Genomic DNA, 14,098 nt, shown 5'->3' with positions numbered 1-14,098 from the left:
GTATGTGATGGTTAAGAGGTAGGGTTTAAGTCCACAGTGATGACACACTTAAAACAGGAAACCAGTGATGGCATTATAGATACATTCCCAGACACACAGCAGCTGTTGTCAAAATGACCATTCTCCATTAATAAAAACTCTCCAGTGTTATACCCTTTTCTTCTCAAACAGTGCAGCATGTGTACGAATAAAAGCAGCCGACTGACACAGCAAGGCTGACATCAATTTGCTTTCATCTCTGCAGAGGAAAAACTAAATCTGCCATTGCTAATGACAGCATTTATTCTCAGTGACTGTATAATTCTTTGGATATGATATTATGACCTTCATATGCCAGACATTTATTATTTTAATAACTAAATTATACTGCAAGTGAAGTGAACCCAGTTGTGTCTAGGACAGAAGTGCACCTGGTGATGCAACATTTAATAAACACACAACACCAATGATTTCAATTAAAAAAAAAGAAACCTTGATCACAGCATGACGGACCGAGCTACAGCCAAAAGTACCACAAGAAAGTAAAAACCTAATTTATACTTTGCCACACAACGCACAAACGCAGGTGTTGACTAGTCCGATCTTTGAGCTAACAAGGTGACACATGGTGAAATCATTGTGTGACGTAGTATATATTAAGCGTCAGGGTGGAATGGTTCACAGCTCTGGTTTGTATCTGGGCTTAGGACTCACAAATATGTATTTTGATCCCATCTTTCATCATGTTGTTACTTACAGTCTTGTTAACCCAATTAATGTCACCCAATTTTCATGTATTTACAATTTTTTACTTTCATAATTTATTCCATGGTTTATCACAATTAAATTTGAATGAGGGGGCACAGCACAGCCGCACACACACATACTGTAGGTGCCGCTTGACAACACAGTTATGGTTCCCGCTCTGAGAAATCGGTTTATACCTATGGATTTGTATACAGTGAAACAAGAAACTGCAACTGAAATACTGTTTATATGGCACTAGGAATAACTGAACTGTCCTATTAAGCTCTTATTTGTATGTGTACTGTATGCACATTGCACAGTATGCACCGTATGCATGTATCTGTGTGTGTGTGTGTGTGTGTGTGTGTGTGTGTGTGTGTGTGTGTGTGTGTGTGTGTGATTCAGTAATGCCTCCGTTTACAGAACAAGATATTTTAGCAGTACAGCAATCAAGAATTCAATAGTTCTGACCATGTGTGTTCACAGGTGTTTTAGCATTCAGCTACCATAACTGGTGGGTTTTCAAATTACGTGCTGTGACTCCACTAAACAAAATACATGGGTGTGTGTTCCAGCCAGGCCAAACAATGCACCACTCCACCCCTACAGGAAGACCTTTCTTTCTACAAGGTCTATAGCAGGGATTCCCAACCTTGTCTGGACCAGGGCCCACTTTAAAATCTAGGAAAGAGCACACAGCCCACCCATCTGGGTCGCATGCATTCTTCAGAGCATGTTTATTTATGTTCCAGCTTGGATCAATGGAACTAACATTAGTTACCGTAATATTAAAGCAGTATCACAATGAAAATGTATTTTTCAAAGTTGTAAAGAAAAAATACCATGACATGTTGACATTATAATTCTTTTAAAATATTAATGTTATATTATCATTAAAATCATAGTGTTTTGCCAATTAGTTGGGCCCGGCCCACAGGTTGAGAATCACTGGTCTATAGATTACTCAGGTATAGACACTGACAACTGCAGCAATCAGCACTAGGACCAGAATGTTTGGATTTTCTTTTGTATCTAATAGACATGCTGGCTCTGTAGAAATGCTGGTTCTACTGTATATCCATTTAGAAGTTGTCCACAAACCATGACACACCCTGGTATTTTATAAAAAACTGAGCTACTGGAGGAGGCACTGCAGAATTATTGGGGCTAAACCTGGTAATCTTTCACGCACATTTATACTTTGTTGCGCAACCGTGTCGCTCTACAGAAATTACATGTTTTCAACTGAAAAAAAAAGAAGTGCTGGTCATGCGACAGAGTATAAATGTAGCCTTGACGTTAGACCTTGCGAGTGAGGAAGAGGGAGAATTCACTAAATCGGACATATTACTGTAAGTAAAGTGCCCGTTTGTATCAGCCCTGTGAAATCTCCCTCCTCATCTTTGGGCTAAAACAGGAACTACTACAGCAGAAAGGACAACCTCTCAACAACACAGGAAGAGATGCGGTCACACAGGGAAGTCATCTAGAGGTCATGCAGGACCTCAAGCACCGTGGCCAGAGACCAGGCCTGGGTTTCACAGCTGAAGGGGCAGCACTGGCCGTTCTCGTTGGTCAACTCTGGTAGACCTTTCCATGGAGACCTGAGAGGGACGAGAACAGCAACATAAAGGTCCTTACCAGTGGTGGACAGTAATAAGTGCATTTACTTGAGTATTGTACTTAATTACATGTACACTGATGGTCATGACATGATAGTTGTACAATGATATCTATGGATCAAACGTCAATGTTCTACACACCTCAATATGGTCAGATTTTCTATAAACCTCCTTAAACACACTATTCAACAATGTACCTCCAGTTTATTGAAATCTAAAAAAACATACGTTAAAGGGGAAGTACCAGAGAGAGGAGATGATTTTCATCTGAACTGATTTTCTTTAATTCATTTCTTTTCATTATCTACCTCCTTCAAACACTATTAAGAGCAGCCAAGAAAACTATTACAATCAACTAGCTAGGTGCACTCCCACCGACCCATGAGCAATGGCTGAATAAGGTAAAAGAGATTAGAGATATAGAAAGAATAACTTATTTGGTGAGGCTAGAAAATGAACAACTTATTAAAAAGTGGACGCCCTTCACGCGCATAGAGGTATCTCTCCCTCCCTCCTAATGTCGTATTGTGTTTTGTGTGTTTTCTATTTTATATATTTCCTTTTTTTTAATGATGCTTCATATTATAGAAGCTGTTTCCTAGGTTTACAATAATAATTATTGCAACGCATTTTACATGATCAATTATTGATCATGTAAAATGCGTTGCTTTAACAGATTGTAAGCTGGCAATAATGTTAATTAAAAAAAAATAAAAAATAATTACAAAATAATTAAGAATATGAAATATTACCCAGCCCAACATTGACATAAACGAGAGAGGACAAAAGACTACAGATGCTTGGGTTAGTTAGGTTACAGGATTTAGGACACGCCAGAAACCAGGAGGAAAACACACAACATAAGAAGTGTTCCTACCTCTCCAGGTGGGTATAGTGTTTTGACAGCACATTTTTGACCAGGGTGACAGTCTCTCTGTAGGCTTCCTCACTCAGCTTCTTGGCAAAGTGCAGTTTAGCACGCAGAAAGTAGCCTACTGGCCATAACCACTCCTATTCACAGAGAGAAATGTAGAATTATCAACAGAAATTGAGGCAGAAAGACAGACATGCAATGAAATCCATTGGCTTTGGCCACTAGAGCAGGGGTTCTCAAACCTGTTTAGGCCCTGACCCCCAAAATAAACATATATGAACTGGGGACCCCCACCCTGACAAGCACATGGAATTGTAGGTATTACATTTAATGTGACTCGGTTCCACAGATAAATATTGTGAAAATAGCAGATCTACATGCTCACAACGCCTCGCAGTGCGAGGCGTATTAAAAAAATTCTGTGTCCGATCGCGCATGGAGACAGGCAGTGAAAGACAGAGATATTTTCGGGTTGCTCGGGTGGTACGGTCAATGAGTTAAGCTAATCATCTGGGGACCCCATTAAATAATTTGGGGACCCCACTTGGGGTCCCGACCCCAAGTTTGAGAACCACTGCACTAGAGCACCACAGTCTCGTTAACTAACAAGTCACATGCTTGAGCGGTGCTAGCCACCCAAATGTATGACTTTTTGTGTACGTCCAATCCATGTGGGGAAATCAGTATTTGAATACACTGCCGATTTTGCAAGTTTTCCCACTGCAGAATGGAGGTCTTCAATTTTCCCTTTTCTGATTGGACAATATAATGATGAGCACATACATCCAAGCAGTGAGACCACTATTGTATCTTCACTATTTATTTATTTATTCATTAATGTATTATTCCAACCCTCTGTGACATCATGTGGGTCTATACATCATCATCATACTCTACTTAGCGTGCTACTCCAACCCACACGTTTGTTCAGGTTACAGTATTTGCTCATTTCACACAGATGGGATCTTTATTTAATACATAATTGTGGCAAATCCCTGTTGCAAATTGTCACCAGAATTACTCACTTTTCACTACAAAACCTTACAAAACGAGTGTACAACAAGCCACTGGCTGAATCCCTACTGTTATGTGTATATAGAGTAGAGTACAAATTAAGCCACTGACTGTATCCCTACTGTTATCCGTGTAAAAATACACCAAGACACAGGCTGGTTCACTACAGTTCTATCTGTATACTCCTAGCCACTGGTTGGATGCCTCCAGCGCACAATGATCACTGTAGGGTGAGAGCAACTCTAAACTCACGCTGCTTGGGAATTGTTGGTTTCCTGGTTCGATCCCTGGCTCCCCCTGTGTTATTGTCAAAGTGTTCCTGATGGGCATGTTGGTGCCTTGTGTGAATGGGTGAATGTGCACAGTGCACACACACTTTAACTGCTGTAGCTATTGGCTGTGACCTATTTTGTAGCATTCACCTATTCATTAATTTGTTACCTCTTCACTTTGTTTGACTGTATTCATATTTTTTTTGTATTTTTCTTACTGACGTACCTGCTTACAGTAGGTATTGAAATGACAAAATATTTCCCTTGTTGAATAGCATTGTTGTTGTCGGGCAGAAACCTTGATCTCCCTAAATTATACCCTACCAGCAAAATTAGCTGACAAGCTCATAAGCTTTTCATTGGGTTCCGTGCTACCGCTCCAGGGCAGTAGAGAAGACTCACCGGTCCCTGGTGGTAGTTGAAGCCTCTGGACACATTGTAGTTGTCGTTGTCCAGGGCATTGTCATAGACACCGCAGTACACCATGTCACTAAGGAGACAACATTTGATATGATGAGTTGATGTACTAGTGTTACTTAGAACAAAGAAAGTCTTCTCAAAGTGCATCTTGACCTGGCATCCTTTAGTGTGCATAGTTTCAATTAACAGATCATTGACCTTTTGGTATTTCTACTGTTAGACTGATGATAGGTTCTTATGGTTTACCTATGATCCAAGATGACTAATTCTAGGCATTTGATGTATTACCTTGTGTTGTGTAAATCACTCTGGATTAAGCTAAATGTCTGCTAAATGCCTAAATTGTGTGTGTGTGTGTGTGTGTGTGTGTGTGTGTGTGTGTGTGCGTGCTGTGTGTGTGTGTGTGTGTGTGTGTGTGTGTGTGTGTGTGTGTGTGTGTGTGTGTGTGTGTGCTGTGTGTGTGTGTGTGTGTGTGTGTGTGTGTGTGTGTGTGTGTGTGTGTGTGTGTGTGTGTGTGTGTGTGTGTGTGCGCGCGCCCCTGTGTGTTTGTGTCTTACTCAGGGTCAAGGGTCTTCATTCCTAGAGGTCCCAGAAGCTTTTTCTGGGCAACCTCCAAGGCTGTCCACGCTCTCTCCACAGAAAACATCTCTGGAGCCTGTCAGCCAGTACAAAAAATAGTCGATCACATTTTGTTCATCTGCCTGTTTGTCTGTTAGAGAGGCTTCCACTGTAGGGTGTCCAAATTTATAAACACCCAAACCAGGATCCTTTACCACTCAAGTCCTATTCTTATGATAATAGCCGATCTACAAGATTGGATATTATCGACCAAGATTATTTTAGTGCTTAGCACACCTAGTGACTGCACCTTTCAACAGAAACTGTTGTTTAGATAGATGTTCACTGTTTACTTGGTTTCCTAGCTCCTTTGAGGCAACATTGTTCTCTCTGCAATCTATTTACTCCATTTATTGACTAGAGTTCATGCTTACTCTGCTTATTATGATCTCCCACTTGTAAGTCACTCTGCATGGTGATAATGATACTGTCTATCAGTCTGTCTGAGTGTGTTTGTTGACCTACCACCACCAAGGCGATGGCGAAATTGGGTCTCAGCTGATAGTCACACCAGCGACTGGAGGCCCCATAGCTGTCCTTATAGATGCCTTTTTTATGCACCAGGTCAGGGTGCTCCTCGTTGGGGTCCTCCGACTCCCCAGACACCCAGAAACGTGCCTCGAACGTCTGCTGGAGCTGCTCGTTCCACTGGGCATAAGAGATGAACTCTTCCTTTCCTGGAAATATATTGATATTGTATTGTTGGACTGTATATAAAAAATAAATAAATACAGATGCTTTTAATGGGTTAATTTAATGAAATAGCTCTGGGCAGAGCCTTGTATTAGAGAGTTCTGCCAATGTGGGGTAAGAAACAGCGCTGGTCACATGGTTCATGTATGTCATAAATGTCACTTTTTCCCCATAGATTCCAATGCATTCCGTAAACGTCCGGTTCAGCGCTTTGTCACTATTTCATAATAGATGTGTATGTAGAGGACCTGGCCCCATGAAGTGAACGGAGATGACGCGACTCTCCAATAGAGGGCTCTGGCTCTGGGTTTAAATATATGTTACAGGTAATGATCATTGGTTACTGCTGGTTGGTGTCTGTGAGTTACCTTCTCTGTGTACAGTGGCGCCACTGTAGGGGAACAGTCCTTTCTCGTGGAGCTCTACTACCCAACGCACTGTGGATTTGCTGAGACCAACTATCTCTACTGCTGCTCCATCTCTGCAGCAAGGACACACAGAACAAACAACATGAGAGAAAATGAGCAGAACATGAGGCAGACAAAATCAAAATGTCTATATATTTTAATCACTCATTTTCAAAAGGATAAGAGGCTCTGGCCTCCTGATAAGTGCTTGGGTTCAGTGGTGTAAAGTAACTAAGTACATTTACTTAAGTACTGTATTTACTTTAAATTGTATTGAACAATTTTGAGATATTTGTACTTTACTTGAGTATTTCCAGTTTTCAGTACTTTTACTCCTACTCCTCTCCATCTCAAAGGCAAATATTGTACTTTTACTCCACTACAATTATTTGTAAATTTTGATGATTATTACAAAATATACATTAACCACTTCAGCCAAAAATATATTTTGGCCATTAGAAAATAGCCGAACAACAAGTGTTGTGTTGATTGTGTTTATAAGTTTGCCACAACAATAGCACCGCTGGTGCCACAGGACTAACGAGGTGGGCCCAATGAAAAGGGACAACCTCTCCACATCCTCTCCAGCCTACGTAAATCCTTCTACAAATAATGGGGAAGAGGGTGCGTGATGTTTGTTTGCCAGTAACATATGGCATTATGTCATTATGCGGATTTGCACATTGTCAGCAGAATATTGCTGATACACCCACATCTGGAACGGCACATCCACGGCTCATGATAGTTTGGAATCTTGGTGCTGGTGGGAGAGTACATTAGTCTCTGATACTTTGTAGGGCAGTGGTTCTCAACCTGTGGGTCGGGACCCCCAGGGGGTCTGCAAATTATTTTGGGGGATCCCCAGAGGATTAACTTAATGTGCAACATTGTTTTCTCGCTCAACAGTCTAACAAACCAACATAAACTATAAGTGCATACACATTTCTGAAGAGACAATTTAAGGACTTTTTAATAGCTCTAAAATGACAAATTAAACATTGGCAACATTTTCAAATATTAGAGGCAGAAATTGTGAAAATAGACGATCTACATGCTCACAAGTTGCGAGGCGTTGTGAGCATGTAGATCTGCTATTTTCACAATAGAACTGTGTTATACAAAATGTTAAAATATAAAATATGGTTATTTTAGGGGTCGCGGCCTGAAAAGGTTGAGAACTACTGTTGTAGGGTAGCTGTCGACTAAGTGCTCCGTTTTCTACCTTTCACACTACAGGCATATACAGTATGTGTATCTACACTACAGTATGTGTGTGTGCATGTGTGGTATTACTGTACCTCGGCGTAGCAGGCATGCCTTTATTCCTGGCTCCCTCGCTCTCTCCCATCTTGTCCATCCATGTTCCACAGTTAAAACGGTTGCCGCCGGACACGAAACCTGTCACTGGGTCAACCTTGGCAGCCACGTTGAAACCTGGCAAGGATTCAAGGGTGAAAGCAAGTACAGCTTAATGTTCAAGGTTTAATTAAGTCGACCATGTCTTCAGGATAGTTCAAGGCAATGGTTTATTATTTAGGTTCAATTACTTGTAGGAAAACCCCACCAAAATTAGAAACTGACAGATCTCTGCGTTTAATGTCAACCTTGAATGTCATTCAGTTACATAGATATGGAACACACATGCACGCACGCGAACACACACACACACACGCTCACACACACACGCTCACACGCACACACACCTTCATCCCTCATGTGCATGTCTATCTTGGGTCCAGCATTTCTCTCTCTGAAAGAGATGCCCTCTAGATGGCGCTGCAGGGCCTCCTGAATCACATCATATAGTGGCTGCTCCTGTACACATAAAAATACAAATACAAATACACACAAGCGCGGGGGCACACACACACACACACACACACACACACACACACACACACACACACACACACACACACACACACACACACACACACACACACAGAGAGAGAGAGTGATTAACAATGTGAAATGTTTCGATGCCACCTTTTGCTGAGACATTGAATTAATTTTCAGAGACATTAAATCTAACACAACACAACACAACACAACACAACGTTTTGTTAACCTGCTGTGTGAAAATCAGGGGCGTCATTTAGGGCATGGCAACTGCCACCCCCTAGTGTTCACATTAACCTCAAATGCATATTGTCCCCAACTCTGAATTGTTTTTGCAGATTAATCTGATTTAATTTTAATCAATGCCCGTCCATCTGCACGTTATCATTTACATGTGCTTTATTGTTTAATGCAACCATTAATTTATTAACCACTTTCAACGTGGAATCCCAATTTTGGTAATGTCATTATAAGCGAACATCTTCAAACATTTTCTCTTTTCACCCCCAAACAAATGAATAGTAGATCCACTATTTTCTTATTTTAGAAATGGGGCTTAAGTTGTAACCAATTATTTGCCACCCCCTATTTCTTTCTGAAATTACACCTCCTGGAAAAAATACATATTATAGCAACAGCTACTGTTTTATAAACACAACTCATCATTAGCATGCAAATCAGTTTGTGATGATACTTATCATCAGTATAAATTAGGAGTATAATAAAATTAGGTGTATAATAAGTATAAAGTATAAATTAGGAGTATAATAATAAGGAGTATAAATGAGGCTTTACTCTTGTCTTGTGATTCAACACTTGTATGCAATGTATGTATCGTGACAGTGTATCATGACAGTGTGTGTGTGTGTGTGTGTGTGTGTGTGTGTGTGTGTGTGTGTGTGTGTGTGTGAGACAGACCACTTCTCCAGGTTTGCATGGCTCTGAGTCATCAGTGGGGTACATGCGCGTGACAGGGCAGCTCAGGATTTCAAGCCCCTGGGGCACATGGGTAGCATAGTCCTGAATGGAAGCACGTAAAAATAAATGATCAAACTCTATCATATCACAGGACTGCTCTCCATGAAACTGTCACAATGAAACCGGTTAATTAATATTTGCATAAGGTAAATATTTGCAGTATAACAGCTGTTTAAATTCTAATTTCAAGAGTGTGTGGTCTCCACTTCGTCTGTCCCTATGAGCCAGGCCGTGACAGTATCCACCAGTACCTGGATGCATTATTACTGTGTGTATCAGTACCTGGATGCACTGGAGCCACCACCACACTGCGTCTCTGCAGTTGAACCTGGCACAGCGTCCCTCTCCCAGCAGGTTTGGGATCAAGCCGTGGCGTAGGGTCCCCGCAACGGCCAGGATTATGTTGCTAATAAGAAACGGGACGACAGAGGATGCAAATGCCAGTTTAGAAATTAAGAGTTTACATACAAACACGAGCAATCATATGTGTACATACACATACAGATGATGTGCACTGCATGTACAAAAGCACACTGAATACTCATGCATGAACACGCACACACACACAAACAGTGACCAGTGCCATACCGTGCCTCAACATGTCTGCCAGTCAGCAGCATCAGTCCCCTCAGAGAAATGAAAGTATCTCTGCCCCAACAGCGGAAAATGCCCGCAGAGAAATGAGGAAGTCCTGGAGAATACAAATCAAATAGACTGGATGTACTGTATAGTTCTATTGCCAATGTTGTATGCGGCTTTTGATAATCATTAGAATATTTTCCTTGCATCCGAAAAAACTTGTACACAAAACAAGTATCTTTCTTATCTAATTCACATGACCTTGGAAGTGGAAATACGACCAAGTGATAAATTACCAGTCCACGTGAGGTGTTTTTCAACATGATTTTATCCGTAGCCTGAATTTACTGAGAGCAATCAATCACTCAGTTATTGCTATCAAAACACCACAACGTCCCAGAAAGTGATTGGCTACCTGCAGCCAGTGAGACACAGCACTGCTCCTTCTCCCCCGTGATTGGACTGAGGCGGTATGGAACGTCATCTATCTCCGAGGAAACCGGGGGGAGGGCGGGAAAACGGCCAACACCACACATCTGGACCGAACCCAATGCCAAGAGACGCACAAAGCTGGAGCCATTCTGGATAAAACTACAAGGAGAGAGAAAGACTGTGTTAGTGCAACTAATGCCAGCTTGAAATGAACATACAAATTACGGTAATCAAGACCCTGTATTTAGGCAAACCAGTGATAACAGTAAAAAAATATATATATCAATCAATCAATCATTATTAGATTTTTTTTGTATTGTATTGTGCTTTTATTGTGTCATGGATCTCCCTTAGGTCTGAAATTTAGATTGACTTGATTCAATCAACCAACCTATTGTGTGTGTGAGATTGAGATGGGGGTTAACCATGTAAGCTGATGGCAGCTCAGATGGTCATGATCAACGCTCGGGGGCTTTAGGGGTTAAGAGTCTTGCTCAGGGACACTTTGACATGGGCAGGTTGGGAGGCAAACCGGAGACCTTCTGATTACCATTAATCAAGTACATTTTGAATTCCAGACTTACTTGTAAGGGTTGTGCACACACACCAAAATATGGTTGCCAGTGGATAAACTCTTTTGGTGCGCGGCTGACTAAAAACGCAGAGAGCGCATTCTGTCCCAAAACAGCGACGCGCCTATAAGTCACTTCTAGAACCCTCCCCATTCTGCCTTCGACTAACATGCCTCCACTGACATGAAAACACCCCTTCCCATTGAAATGCATTGGCATAACGTGGATTCCACTCTCATAGGTATTTTGGTGTGTGTGCACCCTCAGAATCAGGAAGGGACTGGGAGATGTTTTGTTTTGAAGAGTCTCATGATGCATCCAAACTCTTCTCTTTTTAGCTTGTTGCATCTCCCCTTCCAATAAAGCAAGGGCGAGTACCCTTCGCCTGTCCATTATAGAGTTGACACGTAAAAGATGATGATAATAAAGCCTATTAAATTGATAACCTCGCAAGTCGCAACGTAACCTGGCTAACGTACCTCTGCAGACAAAGGATCGCTACGCTAGTCTACACAGGCTACAGGGAGGGAGGGCGGTGCGGGAAGTGAGTGATAGGCACGTCACTGGCTTTGGGACGGAATACACTCTCAGCGTTTTTAGCCAGCCGAGCCAGAAGAGTTTATCCACAGCCGACCATATTTTGGTCTGAGGGCACCCTAACAGAGTAATTCTATATTGTAGTATTGATACTTTTACTTAAGTAAAATCTGTGAGTACTTTTTCCACCACTGGTTACGGCCGCCCAGATGGTTAGCCATGTACAACCGTACCTGGACATGCGCTTGTAAGTGGCGTCCAGGGCAGTGGTGTAGGCTCCTACCAAGATGGCATCAAAGTAGCAGGGGATGAGGTAACGCGGGATGTGCTTGAGGTAGTCAAACATGGCCACCAACCACTGACCCACCTGCCATACAGTGCAGCAAAGACAGAGAGATGTCATATTTAGAAAGCAGTACAGTATGTGTCACAGTATCAGATCTCATCAGACGAATCAGCATGTGAATTGATGTATCTAATATTATTTACTGTACCTATGCATTATCTCTAAGTTGCTTCATTCAATCGTTCGTTTATTAATTCATTCTAGGGGTGGGCGATATGGAAAAATACAATATCACAATATTTTCCCAAGCTGTATCACGATACACGATTTTATCACGATTCTTTTTTCACATAGGTTTTTATGGTTATTTTTCAAGTTACTTGACAAAAACTAGACTCTCTGGGTTCCTTTTGGGAGGTCTAAATTGAACTTTACAAGTATGTAACTCTGACAGTATACAAATTACTGGTTTCAGTTGTATACTGTCAGAGTTAAGTGGACCCTTGACAATTTAAAGTTTGAGAACTACTGATTTAGACCAAAATGCAGGTTTAAATTGAATTCTGCAATGAATCTCTGTATTAACGATTAAACAGGATTTTTTACAAAGCTCCCTCAATTGTATCACGATATATACGATACCTCTGAAAAGGCATATCGTGGAGACATTGTATCGTCTCACAATAGGAGTGGGCGATACACCATATCGCCCACTCCTAATTCATTCCTTCACTTATTATGGGTACATTTGGTTAACACATGCATACTGTATGTCCACACACACAAACACGTTCACTGTGACAGCAGTGTTATGACTGTAAGCCTCACCTGTGCCAGAGGTCCCTCTTTGTTTACCAGTCTGTTGGAGACGTACTCTATGAGCCAGTCTCCCTGCCTCAGGTTGGCACAGACAGGGTGTCCCAGGTCGTTGTTGGGACGAATGTCAGCCAGCACTGACATCAGACCTGCACAAAGCCCCAGCAGAGCAACACCAGTAAAACAAACCACCACAGCACGTCAAGTGAAGATAAAGTTATATATTCGGATATCCCTTAATTAATAAAAAGTGTGTGGCTTAACAGCACTGGTTCTCAATGTGGGCTCTGCGCACCGTGTGATTAATTTAACCATAGCAAGGAGTTAAAAGAAGTGAGAAACATTTCAGGTTTGTCACAAAAGTGACTAATCTGGAGTGAGAAATAATAAAATGAAACACATCACAGATGACAGGAGGTGTGTAGGCATGGCCTCTGCTAAGGTACAGACTCCATGGTTGGTATGAGGGCAGCAGTAGCATAGCATGTGTCATTCACACTGAGCTCTACAACTATAACTTTTAACTTCAAAAATATAATTTGAATAAGTTCTAAGCCAAGTGGAAGGCAGTGTTCACACTGGCTATAAAAGAAATACAATGGTGAAAGATTTAGTTATAGTGACAAGTGGGAATGGCGCTTTAAAGTAAATGACAGTACCGTGCAGTACAGTGTAAATGACAGTACCTTGCAGTACAGTGTGCACTTTTTTTGTTTGGCACTGTTTATGCTTTGAGTATAGCTTTTTTGTGTGTGTGACGTGTCACTTATGTGCGTTGAATGTTTCGTGGTCACTTTATGCATGTATTCTTCTTCTTTTTTTTGCAATAGCTTTCGACACTTTATGTTTTATTTATCTTTTTGTTGTGCTTGCTCTTTGGACTGTACACTACAGTACTCTTTTTCTTTTTCTTACTTCTCTGTAACTTGTAACCTTAACTGCTGTGCTGCCCGTGGGATAATAAAGGTATCTATCTATCTATCTAGTGTAACTGAATGTACCTTGCAGTCCAGCGTATTTCAGAGTCTCCCATCCAGGAATACCGTAACATCCTCCTCCATCTTCCTGTTCTTCAGAGTCGCAACGAAACAGCAGAACGTTCAGATCTGCCAAAGTGAGCTTGGACATTAACCTGCACAGTAGGTGAACAGACACAGGTGCACACGCATGCGTGTGCACGCACGCACACACACAAACACACAAACACACACGCACCATCTTTTGAGCAATGCATGGAATTGAACTCCTACTGTAACCTTTAAGGGTGATTTGTAGCTGGTCTATAGCGTTGTGACCATATAAATCAGTTATTCTCGGTGTATGACATGTCACACATCCAAAGAATTACAGCGTTAGTGCTCAGATAAAAACAAATCTATAGTTTCTGCAGGTATGCGTGTACTGTGTATGTGT

At 41.5% G+C, this 14,098-nt stretch overlaps 1 protein-coding gene across 3 annotated transcripts in view; it reads right to left on the bottom strand.

Annotated features, from left to right (window-relative positions):
- Positions 1 to 264: 264 nt before the first annotated feature.
- Positions 265 to 14,098, bottom strand: part of LOC308285621 (glycogen debranching enzyme-like) — a 33,596-nt gene continuing 19,762 nt past the window's right edge. For all 3 annotated transcript variants that reach the window (XM_080726434.1, XM_080726435.1, XM_080726436.1), the window contains exons 21-35: positions 13,687 to 13,817; positions 12,698 to 12,834; positions 11,817 to 11,950; positions 10,458 to 10,633; positions 10,052 to 10,154; positions 9,746 to 9,869; positions 9,404 to 9,505; positions 8,350 to 8,461; positions 7,945 to 8,080; positions 6,608 to 6,720; positions 6,012 to 6,223; positions 5,486 to 5,583; positions 4,911 to 4,998; positions 3,226 to 3,359; positions 265 to 2,330 (exon numbers count right to left, since the gene is read on the bottom strand). In XM_080726434.1, the coding sequence (XP_080582560.1) occupies positions 2,213 to 2,330; positions 3,226 to 3,359; positions 4,911 to 4,998; positions 5,486 to 5,583; positions 6,012 to 6,223; positions 6,608 to 6,720; positions 7,945 to 8,080; positions 8,350 to 8,461; positions 9,404 to 9,505; positions 9,746 to 9,869; positions 10,052 to 10,154; positions 10,458 to 10,633; positions 11,817 to 11,950; positions 12,698 to 12,834; positions 13,687 to 13,817 (1,918 nt within the window). In that variant the 3' untranslated portion in view covers positions 265 to 2,212. The remainder of the gene's footprint in view (positions 2,331 to 3,225; positions 3,360 to 4,910; positions 4,999 to 5,485; positions 5,584 to 6,011; positions 6,224 to 6,607; positions 6,721 to 7,944; positions 8,081 to 8,349; positions 8,462 to 9,403; positions 9,506 to 9,745; positions 9,870 to 10,051; positions 10,155 to 10,457; positions 10,634 to 11,816; positions 11,951 to 12,697; positions 12,835 to 13,686; positions 13,818 to 14,098) is intronic.

This window comes from Nannobrachium achirus (genome assembly GCF_963921795.1).
Source record: "Nannobrachium achirus genome assembly, chromosome: 5".
NCBI classification, from domain to species: domain Eukaryota; kingdom Metazoa; phylum Chordata; class Actinopteri; order Myctophiformes; family Myctophidae; genus Nannobrachium; species Nannobrachium achirus.
This window is presented reverse-complemented; position numbering and strand designations above follow the sequence as displayed.